This window comes from Hemitrygon akajei, chromosome 7 (genome assembly GCF_048418815.1).
Source record: "Hemitrygon akajei chromosome 7, sHemAka1.3, whole genome shotgun sequence".
In the NCBI taxonomy this organism is placed as follows: Eukaryota; Metazoa; Chordata; class Chondrichthyes; order Myliobatiformes; family Dasyatidae; genus Hemitrygon; species Hemitrygon akajei.
In genome coordinates, this window is record NC_133130.1 from 140,210,623 (window position 1) to 140,229,462 (window position 18,840).

Here is an 18,840-nt window from a genome sequence, read left to right on the forward strand (position 1 = left end):
AAACTTGTGTCCCCTAGTTCTTGATTTTCCTAACTCTCAGAAAAAGACTGAGTTCATTCACTCTTATTTATGTCTCTCATGGTTTTATATAGTTCTATAAGATCACCCATCTTTTCCAATGCTCCAATGAAAACACACCTGATGAACCCCTCTCCATTACTCAGGACCTTGAGCCCCATTCTCATAAATCTCCTCTGCCTTCTTTCCAGCTTAGTTGCATTTTTCCGGAGTGACCAAACCTGAACAGACTATTGCAACCTCAGCAGCGTCTTGTCCTGGAGTAATTTAAACTATAGAAAGTGACAGGTTCCTGGTTAAATACTAAGTAAGTAACAGGAACTGGTTTGCAGAGGCAAGTGTGAATTGAGGATTTGTTAGAAAGTAGAGAGTAAAAATATGCAGGACATTTTTGGTTTAAATGATGAGAGATGTCTCAGGAATCAGTTCTGGAGCTCAGCTGCTCACAATCTATGTCTTCGTGTTTGTTGAAATCCTGAATTTTGGCTTGGTGTAGAAGATTAAAGGCACACGGGATTCACAATGGGTTGGTAAGTTGGATATAAAATTGGCTTGGTCATTGAAGATATAGGGTGGTGGTGGAGAGGTGTTATCAGTGATGGTCTACAAGAATTAGTGCCATGACCTCTGTGAACATATAAATGATTTGGATAGCAAGTTTACAGATGACACGGAAGTTGGGGACAGTGAAGAGGGCTGTCAAAGAATATAGCAGTATATAAATCATTCGGAAATTTGGACAAAGAAATGGTAAATTGAGTAAATCTGTACATGAGATGTTGCATTTGGAAGTTCAGATGCAAATAGAAAATTCATAAGAGCATTGATTTACAGAGGGATCATGGGGTGCATAGCTTCCTGAAAGTGGGAACATTGAAAGTGAGTGGGGGGAAGAGGTTGATATTTCTCTTTGAACAGGTGCCATGGTTTTCTTTGTTTTGTGGCTGTCTGTGGGGAAGATGATCTCAGGGTTGTGTACTGCATATATACTTTGATAATAAGTGTACTTTGAATCTTTGTAGTAGATGGGCTGATAGAACATACAACATGCTTGCCTTCATCAGTCAGTACACTGAGTACTAATGTCAAGGAGTCTCATTGCAGGTGCATAGAACTTTATTTAGGCCATATTTAGAGAATTGTACACACTTGTGGTCCCACACCAGAACTTCAGGACTGACGAAGGGTCTCGGCTCAACTGTGCTTCTTCCTATTGATGCTTCCCGGCCTGCTGCGTTCCACCAGCATTTTGTGTGTGTTTCATGAAGATGTTGCCTGGATTGGAGAGTGTTAGTATGAGGAGAGAGTAGCCAAACTTAGATGGCTTTCTCTAGAGCATCGGAAGTTGAGGGGCAACCCAATAGAAATTTAGAAAATTCTAAGTCATAGATAGGGCAGACAGTCAGAGTCTTTCACAGGATGGAAATGCTAAATATTAGAACGGTCTAGATTTAAGATGAGGGGGGAATGTTAAAAGAAGTTTTGTGAGGTTTTTTTTTAACAGTGTTACAGGTACCAGGAACATATTGTCAAGAAAAATGTTAGAAGTTGATATGATCAAGACGGACACAAAAAGCAGACAGGAAATAGATCAATACAGACCACATGCAGGCAGTTGGGATGAATTAGATTGGCATCATGGTCAGTGTTGACATGGTGGGTTTAAGGATCCGTCCCTGTGCTGTACTATTATGTATTCTACCATTTAGATGAAACAGTCAATTAAAATACATCTAGATCTACAAAACTGAGAATGTGATAGAGAAGCTACGGGGGATATAAAGAAGCTAAATGAATGAGTAAGGATGTGATGATATAGAATGTAGAAAAATATTAGGTCATTTCTGGAAAAAACTTGGAGTATTTGAAAGCTGTTGGCATTTAGAAGGCCCAGGGTGACCTTGACGTAAGTCACACAGTTACTTGTAGCTACAGCAAGCACTTCAGAAGGCTTTTATATGCGTTTAATTATGTAAAGCTCTGTTAAGAGTGCATCTGGAATATTGCATACTGCTCTCTGTCCTTTTTTTTGTGCAAGAGTCGGAGGAGTACAGTTAAAGTTAATCCCCTGCCTGGGATAGGAGGGGAGAAGGTTTATATAAATTACACAGCCTGTCTTTAAAAGAATGATGGATAAGCCCTTTGGATTTGTCAGGGTAAATACCGCAATGATGATTCACCTTGTTGGAGTCAAGACCTGGGTTGGTCATTTAAGGAAGGAGATGAAAAGAAATGTGGAGTGTGATGAGTCTTTGGAATTTGCTTGTGTGTTTGAATCAGAGGGTGAAAGATTTTTAGGTACTGAGGGAATATAACACTGAGGTAAAAGATTGGAGACAATTTATTGAATAATAGACAAATGCAAAATGCCCAATGGCTGCCTACTTCTGCTTAGTTGTTCACCTCCTTCTGTTTCTCTTCCCGTGCTCAGCCTCTGCATGTCCATCATTCACCGTGACAACCTACAGCCCTCTGCTTCTGTCTCACAGAGAAGCCCAACAGATCCTTACCCAGTACAACCCTCCTCTATCACTTAGAACTTCATCCTCCTTTTCCACACTCATAAACTATTAAATTTCTTTTAGTATCCTGCTCTGATGAAAGGTCATTGATATTACACTAAAACAGAGACGCTCTCTCTAGCTCATTTTCCCAGCTCCCCTTCCCTCCCCCGTCCACTGGCTATCAAGCTGTCTAGTTTACACAACAGTAGCAATGCAGTGCCTAATGATGCCCTCTCTCTCCCTTCCCTCACACTAGGATATTGAATCGGAAAATATAAACGTGGTGAAGAGACTGTTTCAGCTGCAGAACCGGAACGCCAGCACCATTCGCACAGTGATGGTGGCAGACTGCAGCAGACATAACAGTCCGGATCTTCTGCTGGGCTTCGAGGAGCAGGGACTCAGTTCATCACCTCGGGTGTTTTACCTGGGTAGCGACAGCGAGGACGAATGTTACAACAAGCCGAAGTACAGCAACGAGAGTGCAAGTGAGCTGGAGGCTGGTGTGCAGGATAGTGCAGAGATAGAGGCAAACATGGACACTTTAGGGCTCCAGCCTCTGTTAGATGAGAAGCAGTTGGAGGCACGAGTGGCAGATCTTTTTCTACAGGCCAAGACAAAGTCTACAGACATGGATATCCTGTCAGAGTGTCAGGAAACTCAAAACAAGAAGTACTTGATCTTCACCACAGGAAGCCTTACCTACACTCCCCACCAGATAGGTAGGTTCCAGGTGCCACACCTGTACCAAGGTGAGGCCTGTCCTATCACAATGTATTCGGCAAGGTAACTTTTGCATGTGTATAACAGGTTTAAAGAAATGATTTGTTTCGAAGCAACTGATGAGGTTCGGGGAGGGTCCATATAAAATGACAATGAGTGACATAGGACCTGTTAAGAGTGAAAAACAATAGTTTGTGAAAAAGGAAATTGTTAAGCAGTGCATTAAAGGAGGTTAGACTTGGAGAGGTAATTCCAGAGTTAGTATGTTGGTGGCGTAAGGTACCATTACCAGTGGTAGAGCAGTTAAATTAGTGGTTGTGCAAGAGGGAAGAAATGGATGAGGGTCCTGACAATTTTCTGTCGTCCATATGATTCCTTTAAGTTACATAAAGTTACTGTACATAACCCCAGCTCTCCACCTACTCGCAACAAAAGTAATAACGTAATCATGGAGAAAATTTATCTGCAGAGAGCCTGGGTAAAGTAAATTTGCATCATTATTGAGGATCTTGTTCTTGGAATGCATTGATAATTATTCTAGAATACCCTTTTGAAGAACTGCACTTTTAGATCTAGTGTTGTGCAAAGAGACGGCATTAATATAACATATAGTTGAAAGTCAAGGAAGAACTCTTAATTTGACAGTGAGTTTGAAAATGACTTAAGCAATTCAAAATTTGGTTCTTAAATCAGAATAAATTGTATTGGTATAAGGAGGATAGTTACAGAGGCGGAATGGCAAAACTGGGTTAAAAAGATCAGAATGGTGATCTGAGGAGCCTGTTTCTGTCCTATATGACTCTGACTCCATGGATCTATCAAGGTAAATAAGGACTGGCATATGTTGGAAGATATGAGCCAAGTTATACTAAGGACTCAAATCTTCAGTGGGAAAAGTGGTCCAATTGTAGCTAACAAGTTAAAATAACATTAGATTTGGTTAGAGGCTTATAAATGTCACTGTCAGTATTTAGGTTGAGTATTGGGAGCACTTCAGAATTCAGTAAAAGATGAGAAAGGTAATTGAAGGAGATAAATCAGAGTATGAAAGTAAACTTGAATGGACATAAAAATGAAGGTGAAAGCTTCCGTAATGTTGGGGGGAAATTGACAAGGCCAGTATTTAATGCCCATCACCAAGCCGCTCCTCTAAAACCTATGCCTTCTAGTTTTTAATACCTTTGCTATGGGGAAACATTTCCTATTACCCTATTCATGTTGCTCATAATTTCGTATACCTCTAGCAGATCTTCTCTCAGCCTCCTCCACTCCAAGGAAACTAAACATACAGTACCTTACCCAGTAACCCCTCCTTACTGAAATGCACCATCCCAGGCAATACCCTGGTAATCTTCCATTCCTTCTCCAGTGCTATCACACCCTTCCTGTAGTATGATGACTAGAACTGCATGCAGTACTCCAGCTGTGGCTTTCAAAGTTTTATAAAGTGTTACACTACTTATCTGTTCTTATACATAGTGCCCTGCCTTTTTCACCCCATTTATCCATGCTGCCACTTTCGGGGATCCTTGGTTTTGAACACCAAGGTTCCTCCATTCCTCATGTTCACTAGGCTGTACCATTTATTGTGTATGTCCTATCCTTGTAGACCTTCTTAGCATCAGCTCATACTTACCTGAACTAAATTCAGTCCATTTTACCAAGTGATCCACCCCATTCTATAGCCTAACTCTTTGATTTTTGTTGTTGTCTGCAAACTTCTTTCATTCATAACCAAATTGTTAATGCATACTACAAATAATAAGGGTCCCAGCACAAATCCCTGTGGTACTTCACTGGTAACAGGCTTTTGATCACAATTACAACCCTCCTCTGCTGCCTCCTGTTGGGAGTTCAAATAAGGTTGGACATGGACAGTAAATGGTAGGGCAATAAGGAATGATGAACAGAGCGAGGAAAACAAAATGCTGGGGGAGTTCAGTTGTCAGGTCATATCTATGGAGAGGGTCAACATTTCAGGCTGTGACCATTTATCAGGATTGGAAAAGGAAGGAGGAAGAAGCCAGAGTAAGGAGGTGGGAGGAGGGGAAGGAGTACAAGCTAGAAGTTGATTGGTGAATAGGGGGAAGTTAGGGGTGTACAGTGAGAAGCTGGGAGATGAGGAGTGGAAGTAAAGGGCTGAAGAGGAAGGAATGGTATAGGAGAAAGGGGAGGATGAGCGGCACCAGAGGAAGGTGATAGGCAAGTGAGGAGAAGACAAGGAATAAGAGGGGAACCAGAATGGGGATTGGAAAAGCAGAAGGTGGAGGGAGGGATAAATTACTGGAAGTTGGAGAAATCTTTGTTCATGCTGTCAAGTTGGAGGCTACCCAGGCAGAATATGAGTTGTTGCTCCTTCAACTTCAGAGTGGCTCATCATGGCAGTAGAGGAGGCCGTGGAATGACATGTCATATTGAAATGGGGAGTGGAATTAAAATGATTGGGCACTTGGAAATTCTCCCTGTTGTAGTCTGACTGAAGATGCTTGACAAAGTGGTCCTCCTGGTTTACTTCAGGTCTCATCGAGGCAGAGGAGGCTGCACCAGGAACATCGGATACAGTTGATGGTTCTGACAGACTTACAGGTGAAGTGTTGACTCACCTGGGAGGACTATTTGGGGCTCTGAATAGGAGTGTGGAAGGAAGTGAATAGGCAGGTTGGCACTTGTGCTGCTGCAGAGATGAGTGCCAGGAAGAACAGCTGGGAGGGACAAATGGACAAAGGAATCACTGAGAGAACGATCCCTGCAGAAAGCAGAGAGTGGGGGTGAGTAAGATGTGTTTTGTGGTAGGATCCTGTTGAATAGGTTAGAAGTTGCAGTGACTGATGTGCTGGATGTGGAGGCTCATGGGGTGGTGGGTAAGGACAAGAGGAAGTCTATGCGAGGGTAGATGTCAGAATCATAGACTCATAGAAATCTACAGCACAGTACAAGCTCTTCAGCCCACAATGTTGTGCCGACCATGTAACCTACTCTAGAAACTGCTTAGAAATACCCTACCGCACAGCCCTCTGTTTTTCTAAGCTCCGTGTACCTAAGAATCTCTTAAAAGACCCTATTGTATCTGCCTCTATCCGCAGTACACACACACCCACCACTCTCTGTAATAAAAAAAACTTACCTCTGACATCCCCCTTGTACCTACTTCTAAGCACCTTAAAACTATGCCCCTTGTGTTGGCCATTTCAGCCCTGAGAAAAGACCTCTAGCTATCCACATGATCAGTGCCTCTCATCATCTTATACGCCTCTACCAGGTCACCACTCAACCTATTCTCATATGGCATGCTCTCCAATCCAGGTGACATTCTTGTAAATCTTGTCTTCACTCTGTCTATAGTATCCACATCTTTCGTGTAGTGAGGTGACCAGAACTGAACACAGTACTCCAAGTGGGGTCTAACTGAGGTCTTGTATAGCTTTAACATTACCTCATGGCTCTTGAACTCAATCCCATGGTTGTCACACCATATGTTGCCTTAACAACACAGTCAACCTGTGCAACATCTTTGAGTGTCCTATGGACACAGACCCCAAGATCTCGTTGATCCTCCACACTGCCAAGATTCTTACTATTAATGATATTTTGTCTTCAAATTTGACCTATCAAAATGAACCACCTCACACTTATCTGCCACTTCTCAGCCCAGTTTTGCATCTTATCGATGTCCCACTGTAACCTCTGACAGCCCTCCACACTATCCATAACACCCCCAACTTTTGTGTCATCATCAAACTTACCAACCCATCCCTTCTACTTCCTCATCCAGGTCATTTATAAAAATCACTAAGAGGAATGGTCCCAGAATAGAAACCTGAGGCACACCACTGGCTACCGACCTCCATGCAGAATACAATCCATCTACAACCACCCTTTGCCTTCTGTGATCCAATTGTTGATCCACAAAGCAAGGTCTCCTTGGATCCCATGCCTTATTACTTTCTGAATGAGCCTATCAAATGCCTTACTGAAATCCATATTCACTACGTCTACGGCTCTACCTTCATCAACGTGTTTTGTTACCTCCTAAAAAATTCAGTTGGGCTTGTAAGGCACAACCTGCCCTTGACAAAGCCATGCTGACTATCCCTAATTAGATTATGTCTGTCCAAATGAGAAAAGGAAGGAAATACGAGTGAGGGCAGCATCAGTGGTGGAGGAAGGGAATCCCCATTTGTTGGAGGATGAGGATATTTCAGATTTTCAGGAAAGGAAATCGTCCTTGAGAACAGATGTGGCGGAGACAGAGGAACTGAGAAAAGAGAATGGCATTTTTACAAGTGACAAGATGGGAAGAGGTAGTAGGTTTATAAAGTATATCAGTAGAGAAACTGTTGTGTGTGAAGACTAGTTCTAGATGGAGAAGGATGTTGGGGAGGGGAACTAGTTAGGTCTGTTGTCTACAAAGAAGTGGAGAACTTTAAGGCCTTCTTGATGGGGGATAGAAATGTATAGGGACTGGATATTCATGGTGAAAATGAGGCATTCAGGTGCAGGAAACTGAAAGGTGTTAAAGAGATCAGGAAATTATGAATTGTCATGGATGTAAGTAGTAAGGGCATGAACCAAGGTGGATAAAATGGAGTCTCTAGCTATCCATTCACTTAATCTATGCATCTTATCATCATGTACACCTCCATTAAGTCACCTCTCATCCCCCTTTGCTCCAAAGAGGAAAAACCCTAGCTCAGTCAATATATCCCATAATACAAACTCTCCAAACCAGGCAGCACCCTGGTAAATCTGCTCCACACCTTCTCTAAAGCTTCCACATCCTTCCTATAATGAGGTGACAAGAGCTGAACACACTATTCTAAGAGTGGTCTAACCAGGGTTTTGTAGAAACCTGTATCTGGGAGTACAGTTAGACGAGAAGCTAGACTGGACTGCCAACACAGATGCCTTGTGCAGGAAGGCACAGAGTCGACTGTACTTCCTAAGAAGGTTGGCGTCATTCAATGTCTGTAGTGAGATGCTGAAGATGTTCTATAGGTCAGTTGTGGAGAGCGCCCTCTTCTTTGTGGTGGCGTGTTGGGGAGGAAGCATTAAGAAGAGGGACGCCTCACGTCTTAATAAGCTGGTAAGGAAGGCGGGCTCTGTCGTGGGCAAAGTACTGGAGAGTTTAACATCGGTAGCTGAGCGAAGGGCGCTGAGTAGGCTACGGTCAATTATGGATAACTCTGAACATCCTCTACATAGCACCATCCAGAGACAGAGAAGCAGTTTCAGCGACAGGTTACTATCGATGCAATGCTCCTCAGACAGGATGAAGAGGTCAATACTCCCCAATGCCATTAGGCTTTACAATTCTACCGCCAGGACTTAAGAACTTTTTAAAAGCTATTATTAATGCTTTTTGAGATAGTGATTTAGATGCATATCATATTTTTTACTGAGTTAAGTATTGTATGTAATTAGTTTTGCTACAACAAGTGTATGGGACATTGGAAAAAAAAGTTGAATTTCCCCATGGGGATGAATAAAGTATCTATCTATCTATCTATCTATCTATCTATCTATCTATCTAGAACTGCAACATTACCTCTTGGCTCTTAAACTCAATCCCACGTCTAATGAAGCCCAACACTTCACAACCCTATCAACTTGCGTGGCAACTTTGATGGATCTATGGAAGTGGACCCTATGATCCCTCTGTTCCTTCACACTTCCAAGTCTCCTGTCATTAGCCCTGTTGTCGGTCTTCAAATTCAACTTTCCAAAGTGAATCAATTCACTGTTTTCCAGGCTGAACACCATTTGCTACTTCTCAGCTCGGAACTACATTCTGTCAACGTCCAGATGAAACCTATGACAACCTTTTACACTATCCACAACTCTATCAACCTTCGAGTCATCTTCAAACTTACTAACCCATTCTTCCTCTTCCTCATCCAAGTAATTTATAAAAATCATAGAGTATGGGTCCCAGAGCAGATCTCCAGGCAGAGTATTCTCCATCTATATCTACCCTCTGCCTTCTTGGGCAACCCAATTCTGAATTCACACAGTCAGATTTCCCTGGATCCCTTTCCTCCTGTCTTTTCTGAATGAGCCTACCATGGGGAACCTTATCGATTCCTCTACTGAGATCCATATACCCCACATCCACAGCAGTACCTTCATCAATATGCTTAGTAACATCCTCAAAGAATTCAAGCAGGCTCATGAGGCATGACCTGCCCCTCTCAAAGCCATGCTGATTATCCATAATCAGGCTATGTGTCTTCAAATGCTTGTACATGTTGTTTCTAAGAATCTTTGCCAATAGTTTGCCCACCACTGAAGTAAGACTCACTGGTCTGTTATTCCCATGGCTAACCCTACTCTCTATTTTGATAAAAGGAATACATTCCTACTCAATTTTTCCATAAATCTTTATCTCCTTGCTTATCACTGGTGCACTGAAAATAAACCCAGTACATCAAGGATCATCTCATCCATTCATGCATCCTAATTTTACGCTTTACTCCATTTCAGTGTTATTTCATGTTGCTCTGTGATAAACCAGTGCAGACAGACCCTGGGATACTAAGGGTTCTGTTCCTGAGAACTCTCCCTGTTTAATTTTTTATTTTCCTAAATCCAGAAAGTTATTTCAGTGTAAGTTATTAACATGAACAATTATCTGTTGTCTTCCCCTGTGTAGTTACAATGGTACAGAATTAGTGTTCTACGTCTAAGGGTTGGTTTTGATGGCCTTACAGTATCAATAGATGTTACTTTGTTTTCTAGTGTTTTAGAAGCATCAATAGAAGAGATTGCTTTTTTATACTTATTTCAATCTATTCCAATTTTTATTCCTAAATCTTTTTTTGATTCCTTAGACTCTATTATTTTGTCATATCTGTGGCAGAATTAGCGCTCTAGAATTAATAAAATCCACCTCCAAAAATCTAAAAAAGAGGGTGGCATGGCTTTACCTAACTTTCGCTTATATTACTGGGCAGCTAATATACGTTGTGCTGCCTTCTGGTCTTTCTTCCACGGTCAACCCGAGTGCCCTAACTGGGTGGCAATGGAGTTGATCTCCACTAAAGAATTATCTATATCTGCACTTCTTGGCTCTGCACTCCCTAGCAGTCTGCCCAGATCAATAGCTAATCCTCTTGTTAGACACACTTTGCGTATATGGGCTCAGTTCAGGAAATGCTATGGTTTTCAGGGGTTTTCGGTTTCTAGCCCTGTCGCACATAATCACCTTTTTTTACCTTCTACGTATGATTCAGCATTCCATGTTTGGTACAGGAAAGGCATTAGACATTTTGAAGATCTCTTCATTGATAATCGCTTCGCTTCTTTTCAGCAGCTCTCTGTTAAGTTCAACCTGCCTAACGCTCACTTTTTCAGATATCTCCAAATCCGACACTTTACTGCTCCTTTAATGCCTAACTTTCCTGAAATGCCTGTGAAAAATGCTATGGACCTATTTCTTTCCATTAATCCACTAGGTAAAGGTTTAATATCAATTATCCGAGATAAACTAGCAGCCTTATGACGGGCCCCTGTGGATAAAATTAAAATGGCCTGGGAGCAGGATTTAGATATCTTCTTATCCGAGGAGAGCTGGGACTCCGTTCTCAAATCGGTTAACTCAACCTCCCTTTGTGCTCACCATTGCCTTTTACAGTTTAAGATTGTTCATAGAGCCCATATGTCTAAATCTAAACTATCTCGATTCTACCCTGGCATTAGTCCGCTCTGTGATTAAATGCAAGAGGGGCGTGGCCTCTCTCATCCATATGTACTGGTTCTGTCCTAGCTTGGAGAAATTCTGGAAAGATGTCTTCACTACACTATCGGGTATTCTGAATCAGCACCTAGAACCTAACCCCTTAATTGCTCTGTTCGGTTTTTGGGGCGAGACAGATTTATGTCTGGGTCCGACCAAATGCCGAATACTATCCTTTGCCTCTCTCCTGGCGAGACGCTTGATCCTCCTTAGATGGAGAGATGTTGCCCCGCCCACTCATGTGCAATGGCTTAACGACATTATGGCCTGCTTGGACCTCGAAAAAATTCATTATTCAGTTCTTAATTCGGATCTAAAGTTCCATCAGGTCTGGGGACCTTTTATCGAGTACTTTCATAACCTTCCTCTTGACTAGGGTTTTTTTTTCTTTTTTTTCTTCTTTTCGGTCCCTTGCTTTCAGCTCCCTTTTTTTTTCTGGTAGTAGGCATTATTATCCTCTGTTGCTAAGTGTATTCACAGTCTGGGAGTTTGACTGTCCTGACTTATACTCTCTAAATTGTGTGGTGGTCGGTCTGGAGTTGTTTTTTTCTTGTGTTGTGGGGCTTGGGGAGGACACTAAGCTTACTTGTCTTTAATTTAGGTGCTTTTTTGTTAAATTCTCTTCCTTTGTAGCATATTGTTATTGTATGCTTAATTTTGCACTGTATTAATGCTCCTCATTGGGATTTGGGTTTTTTAATTTTGTAAAATGTTTTGAAAAACTAATAAAAAAATTTATTTAAAAAAAAAAGAGATTGCTTTATCAATTTCCAAAATAAATCTCTTTAACTGGCCTTCTGCAGTGAACCAGCAAATCTATTCTTAAAGATCAAAGATTACTGCAGGGGTATCTTTAAACAGTTATATACACAAAATGCTGGAGGAACTCAGCAGGTCAGGCAGCATCCATGGAAATGAACAGTTAACATTTTTGGCTGAGAACCTTCTTCAGGACTGAAAGGTAAGGGGCAAGATACCAAAATAAGGGAGGAGAAGGATAGCTAGAAGGTGATAAGTGAAGCCAGGAGGGTGGGAACTGTAAAGGGCTGGAGATGCAGGAATGTGATAGGTGAGGAGAGTGGACCATAGGAAAAAGGGAAGATTGAGAGGCACCAAAGGGAGGTGATAGGCAGGTGAGAAGTGTTAAGAGACCAGGGTGAGGAATAGAAGAAGAGGGAAGGGGGGGGAATTTTTTTTACCAGCAGAAGAAATTGATATTCATACCATCAGATTTCTTGTGTGTAAGCTTTAAACAGTTTTCTGTTGGGAAGACTGGTTGACTTTTGAATGAACTAATGACCCCTGTTTCTTCTGAAGACATTTGCACTTCTGTAACTGATTTTCCTATGTTTGAAAAAAAATCATTTAAAAGTATTGGAAGAATTTCTGTAAGTCCATAGCCTGTGGAACCCCTGTAATGATAAATTTTCAATCCTCATTAAGATCAGTGTTTATGGATGAGAATGAAATGTGTAATTGGAAACCCACTGTGTTGAAGGGAATTCCTACGAGTGGCCTTGTCCAATATGACAGATAAATAAGACACACTTTGTTCTCATATCATGTCTTATTTTTGTTTAACAAGTTCAAGCTTTCACATTATTTCCTCCATAAAAATGATTGGAGTTCTTTTGTTTCTTCTCGAAGTTTTTGTTTTGTTTCAATGTTCAGACAAATATGTGAAGAGACACTATTTAGCCATTCGGCTTTACAATTCAACCGCCAGGAGTAAGATATGTTAAAGTGCCGGGGTTAGGACTCAATGTATTTAAGTAAACTACTTAAGAACTTTTTAAAAGCTATTATTAATGCTTTTTGAGAGGGTGATTTTAGATGCATATCATATTTTTACTGAGTTAAGTATTATATGTAATTAGTTTTGCTACAATAAGTGTATGGGACATTGGAAAAAATGTTGAATTTCCCCATGGGGATGAATAAAGTATCTATCTATCTATATGTATGGATCCTGCAATATTGTAACAGGAAGGGAGAAATGATGTTGGAGAACAAAACATCTGGAAAAGCTGGAAATTGACAGCCACTTAAAGCAGATGGAGGTTTTTGTGGATGTGTAAAGAGATGTGAATTTTACTTTTTGATATTTCAGGTATTAAACAAATATTGCCTCATCACATGACAACAACAGGTCCAGTACTGGGAGAAGAACGGAGTTCTAGCGAATTCTTTGATCCTTTGGACCACACAATTGATGTCCATGGTCACATCATTGGAATGGGTCTGTCTCCAGACCACAGGTAAGTCCTTCAGCCAGTCTCCAAACCACAGTCCAGTCCTGTTATACACTAGGCAATGAGCACAGCTATTCTACTATTCATTGACTTTGACCAGGGTATACCCACACACAACATCTAAGCATTCATTGACATGTATAATACTTGAAATAAATGTTTGGTGGGTTAATTAAGAAGGGCAGCTAAAGACAGACAGTGTAGTAGGTTGGCTGTTTAGGATTAATGTGAGGAGGATTTTTAAAATTAGATTAGTTTTCTTTGAAATTCTCAATGCCAGGAACGTTTTTTCAAAAAAAATCAATTGGAAATGTGGTATTGAGATATGATGGCAGCCCATTCCTTAGTGTTGTTTCTACGCCAAGCCACAAGAGTCCTGGCTGAGTGTGTGTCCAGGTTCTTTGTGTCATGGACTCTGTGCTGGATTTGATGTTGCACTGTGCTACCTTTCAGGTATTTATATGTGAACAGTCGTGCCTGGCCCAAAGGCTGTGTCATCAGTGATCCCATGAACCCTCCGCCCATTGCTGAAGAAATTGATATACACGTATTTGACTTGAAGACAATGCAGGAAGTAACACAGACCCTGCGGGCACATACTGCTTACACTCCCAATGACGAATGCTTCTTCATCTTCTTGGATGTCAGCAGGGATTATGTTGCCAGGTAAACTTATTGGTTCCTTTCAATCCACGTCGCCTGAGTGTTCTGCAGTTCCTGCCTTGAAAGTATATTCCTGATATTATCCAGCCCACTTACTGGCCACTACCTCTGGTCCATGACCATATAGTCAGGTGATAACAACTGCAAAGTGAATTGTTGCCAGACGGGGCAACTTGTATCCAAAAAGAAACTGCTACTAAATTTTCAGAGATCAATAACACATCAAGGAGATGCACTAAACAAAATGAAAGTGTCTTAAAGTAGTGTTAACATTTTTCGAAGTGTGCGGTTCATGATAAATTGGACTTGGATAGAAATTGTGCATCTGGAGAAGGCAATTCATACTAGATTACCCTCCGTTAGGGCAAGGTCCCTGATACATGGGGACATGCATGCACTCCAAATGATTATTGGTTACCACTGTAGTGTAGTAGTTAGTGCGATGTAATTACAGCTTGGGACGTTCTGAAGTTCAGAATTCAATTCCAGCGCCGTTCTGTGTCCTCTCCGTGGAATGCATGGATTTTCCTCGGGTGTAATGGTTTCCTCCCACAGTCCAAAGACATACCAGATAGGCTAATTATTCATTGTAAGTTGTCTGGTGATTAGGTTAGGGTTAATAATCAGTGTTGTGGGATTGCTGAGGCAGTGTGGCTTAAATGGCCTATTCTGTGCTATGTCTCTAAAATAAATACAATTTATGACCAACAATAGCTTTGCCCAGTATTAGATGTAGCATTTGAAATCACTCCCTTAACATAAAGGCTAATCTAGCAGCCTCTGGAGGAAAATGTATGACAGTCTGTGCTGTGCATTGATTGAAGTCCTGTTAGATTGAGTTTAGGATTAGGGAGATGGTGATGATGAGGGGAGGGTGAGCCATCCATGACTGATTGAAGTCTGTATTAGGGAAGGGTTTGTACTAGATCACAATCAGCACTTTTTAGTTTCTCTTTGTGGGATGTGGCTGTCGATGGCAAGACTTTAATTTAGTTGTTATTCAAGGTCAATGCCTGTAATTCTCTGCGCTGCACCCCTGCTCTCTACCACTGCACTGTCAACTCTGGTGATCTGTTCTCATGTGACAGTGTGCTATGGCATCATGGTAGAGAGGTCTGAAGAATCAGCTGAAAAATATGGTTCTGTGAGTACAACTGCATTAGACTTTTGCTAGACAAGCCTTGAAAAAGCTCTTCCAATATAGGAACAAGCTCCAGCTGTTTATGATGTTTATGACTTCATTTGTGAAAGCAATCTGTGATAAATTAGTCTCTGTGTTGCAGATTGGAGCATGTTGGTTCGATTGTGAGGTGTATCAGAACTTGGTCTTATATGGGGATGGGATGGGTTGTAATATGTCTGTGTTGGGGCTGGTCTGTCAGAGCTTGGAGTTATTCTGTGCAAGTGGAAAGACCAACGATTGTACAGTAAGTATAATCATGGCAGATGGAGTTCTTTGTGTATGGATGTATTCTGGGAGCTGAACATGGAAAGACATGTCACTTGTTTTTCAAATTCATGACCTTGGCACCCATGTGCACAGATCCACAACACGTATTATTGTTTTCCCTTGAACTACCTCAATGTACTGATGAAATTCTTTGGATGGCATGTAAAACAGTTTTTCATTGTACCTTGGTACATGTGACTAGAATAATCAGCCAATCAACCTATTAAAAAGGACATTGGTTACCCAAGTTAATAAACAGAGGAACAACCTGTAGGTTTATCATGATAGGGTTATAAATCAAGAGTTGTTTGTAAGCAGAGGGCATGGATTCAAAATTAATGGATAAATATGCAGAGGAGGCACGTTTTCCAGTCACAATCACAGGCCTTTTCTGTGACACAGAAACATGGGATGGAAACAGGCCCTTTGTCCCATTGAGTCTAAGCTGACCATCAACAACATTTTAAACTAACATTAACTCCACTATTTGAAATCTCACATTTTCACACACTCTCCAGAGATTCTCTATCCACTTACACTGGGGTAATCTTCAATGGCCAATGTCTCTGGGATGTGTGAAGAAACCATATCAAACAGGGGAAAACCTACACAGTCATGGGAGAATGTGCGGTCTCCACACAGACACCACCAGAGGTCAGGATTGAACCAAAATCTCTGGAGCTGAAGTAAAAATGTTAACTCGTGTGGCAGCTGTTTACTTTCTCCATGTTTTCTGTCTCACTCTAGTGGTGCTGAGGACAGACATGGCTACATCTGGGACAGGCACTACAACATCTGCTTGGCAAAACTACAGCATGAGGATGTGGTGAATTCTGTGGCCTTCAGCCCAGTGGACCAAGAAATGTTGATCACGGCCAGTGATGACTGCACGTTGAAGGTTTGGCGTTCACCACGCATTATGCGTATCATCAGCACCAAGCCCACCCACAAGAAATTCTCCTTCTTCTGGCTCAATAAGAAGTGACTGAGCCATGGGCCAGGAAAATGGGTTGAGAGGTTGATGGCTAAAGGAGGGAGGAGAGGTTACTCTGGGTACCTGTAGCTAATACTACTGTACTCGTCCAGATGACGTCAAACTTTCAGGACAGTGGTTACAGAGGAGAGAATATCAAAATTCATTTGAACTTTCTGAATTGTGCTCCAGGTCCCTCAGACATGCAGTCAGTCCATGTTGAATGAATCTGAAGATAAATGCTTCTAACCAACTACAGCTGGATATTGACTTAATTTGCATGTCTTCTCAGATCAGCAAATAGTGCTTGCCAGCTGTTCTTCCCAAACTGGTGCCACGTAGCTCAACAGTTCAGTTCAACTAAGGTTCCTACTCCCACTGCAGCCTTACAAGTGGAGCCTACAGATAAGTTAACTTGGAAAGGTGTAAAGAATAACTGAAAACACTTGACTCTCTGGGTTGAAACTCTGTATTTAAAACTGGGCTTGCTTTCTGGGTATTGTAATTCTATTCTAAAATGTACAGCTGTTGGTTCATTCTAATTTCAGAATGTTCTGTAGACAATAAATGGATTCACGAAGTTTCACTGTTCAGTGCAATAGTTCACAATGGGTAAGGTGTTGTTCTGCTGTCAGAGGTAGTCCTGCAACAGTACACACTAAGCACTGCAGCACATACAAAATACTGGAAGAACTCAACAAGTTGGGTATCACCTGTTGAGCAGAATACTAACTTGTCCATTACCTCCCTCTGGTTCCCTTTCTTCCTTTGGGCTAATGTCCCCTATTAGATTATCTCCTCTGCCTATCTCCCCTCCCCCACCTCCTTATTCTGGCTTCTGCTCCCTTTTCCAGGTCTTGGACTGAAATATCAACTGTTTATTCCCATCCATGGATGCTGCCTGACTTGCTGAATACCTCCAGTATTTTGTGTGGAGCTCGGGATTTCTAGCATCTGCAGAATCTCTTCTTTAAAATATGCCTCACTGAGCTAGTTAAAGCTCAGATAGTGAGATGTAGTTTGACCACTTAAGTTATTTCAAATATGGAAATAAATAAAACTTGGTATCATGAAAAATTGGTATTAATGTGCATGGATATAAAATCCCAGATGGGAGGAAAGCTGGCAGCCTTCCCTCTCTAGTCTCCTATAAACTTCACTCCCACAATGAGGTTGATTCTCACTTGCCCTGGCAAACTGGTCAATTGTCTCAAATATGGAAATAGTAGATAAAACCTATTACTAATATGGACAACTGAAGCAAGGTACCCATATCCCCAGAAAACATTTCAAATACTCTGACAGTATATTCTGGATCAGAATTGAAAACTGCTTCCCTTGCTCAGGGATGTAACTGAAATGAATACTTGTATAATGTGAAAACAGGTGCTTTGGTCTACCTACTGTCAGACACACACACACTAAATCCACTTTGATATCCACCCATTTAACCCCTCCCCCCATTGTACCCATTTACAAGGGCTAATTAACCAATCATCTGCATATGGTGGAGGAAATTCAAAGAGAACAAGCAAACTCTCTACCAACAGCAACAGAGGTCAGGACTGAACCCTTTACTTCCTGTGCCGCTATACTGTCGCCATGCTCTTTGAATACACTTAAATCTGCACTAAGTCATTCTTATTTTTAAATGCAAGTTATCTCCTCAATAGTTTTTTTTCCAGAATCAGTGCTTTACTGGCAAAGTGGCAGTTATTGCCCATATCTAACTACCCTTGAGAAGATTGTGTTGAACCATCTTGAAGTGGATCAGTGAATCAGTCATCATTGTGCCAAACTTGTAAGATGTTCAAGTGAAAGTGCATAAAGGATTGGTTAAAAAAAAGCAGAACTATACGTCAATCAATATGTCACTTAAACTGAAACTTCACCTTCTAGCGTAGAGCATGAAATATGAAGAACAGTGAAAAATAAGCACAAAATCCCATTGCACACAAGGGCGGAAGAAGTTAGTCATTTCTTTCACTACTAGTGATGATACACGGAAAGTTAAAACATTTGTCATGGGAAGTTCACAACTACAGGTGCGCTGGGCTGTGTTCACACCACTCTCTACAGCGTCCTGTGATTAAGGGAGGTACAGTTCCTATACAGGTAGTGATACAGTCAATCAAGTTGCTCTCAATTGTGCCCCTATAGAAAGTTAGAATTGGGGGCCCAAACCAAACTTAAACCGTCTGAGGTGAAAGAGGCACTGTTGTGCCGTTTTCACCACACAGCTGGTATGTACAGACCACATGAAGTCCTTGGTGATGTGGATGCCGAGGAACTTGAAGCTGTTTACCCTCTCAACCCCAGGTACATTGATGTCAATAGGGATTAGCTCGTCTCCATTCCTCCTGTAATCCACAACCTGCTCCTTTGTTTTTGCGACATTGAGGGAGAGGTTTTTTTTCTTGACACCGTTGTGTCAGAGAGCTGACTTACTCCCTGTAGGCCACCTCATTATTGTTTGAGATAAGGTCAATCAATGTTGTGTCGTCGGCAAATTTAATTAGATTATA

At 41.5% G+C, this 18,840-nt stretch overlaps 1 protein-coding gene across 6 annotated transcripts in view; it reads left to right on the forward strand.

Annotated features, from left to right (window-relative positions):
* Positions 1 to 16,895, forward strand: part of fbxw5 (F-box and WD repeat domain containing 5) — a 54,527-nt gene extending 37,632 nt beyond the window's left edge. For all 6 annotated transcript variants that reach the window (XM_073052108.1, XM_073052107.1, XM_073052105.1 and 3 more), the window contains 4 exons: positions 2,779 to 3,244; positions 13,088 to 13,235; positions 13,683 to 13,895; positions 16,090 to 16,895. In XM_073052108.1, coding sequence (XP_072908209.1) covers positions 2,779 to 3,244; positions 13,088 to 13,235; positions 13,683 to 13,895; positions 16,090 to 16,327 — 1,065 coding nt within the window. In that variant the 3' untranslated portion in view covers positions 16,328 to 16,895. The remainder of the gene's footprint in view (positions 1 to 2,778; positions 3,245 to 13,087; positions 13,236 to 13,682; positions 13,896 to 16,089) is intronic.
* The last annotated feature ends 1,945 nt before the right edge of the window (positions 16,896 to 18,840 follow it).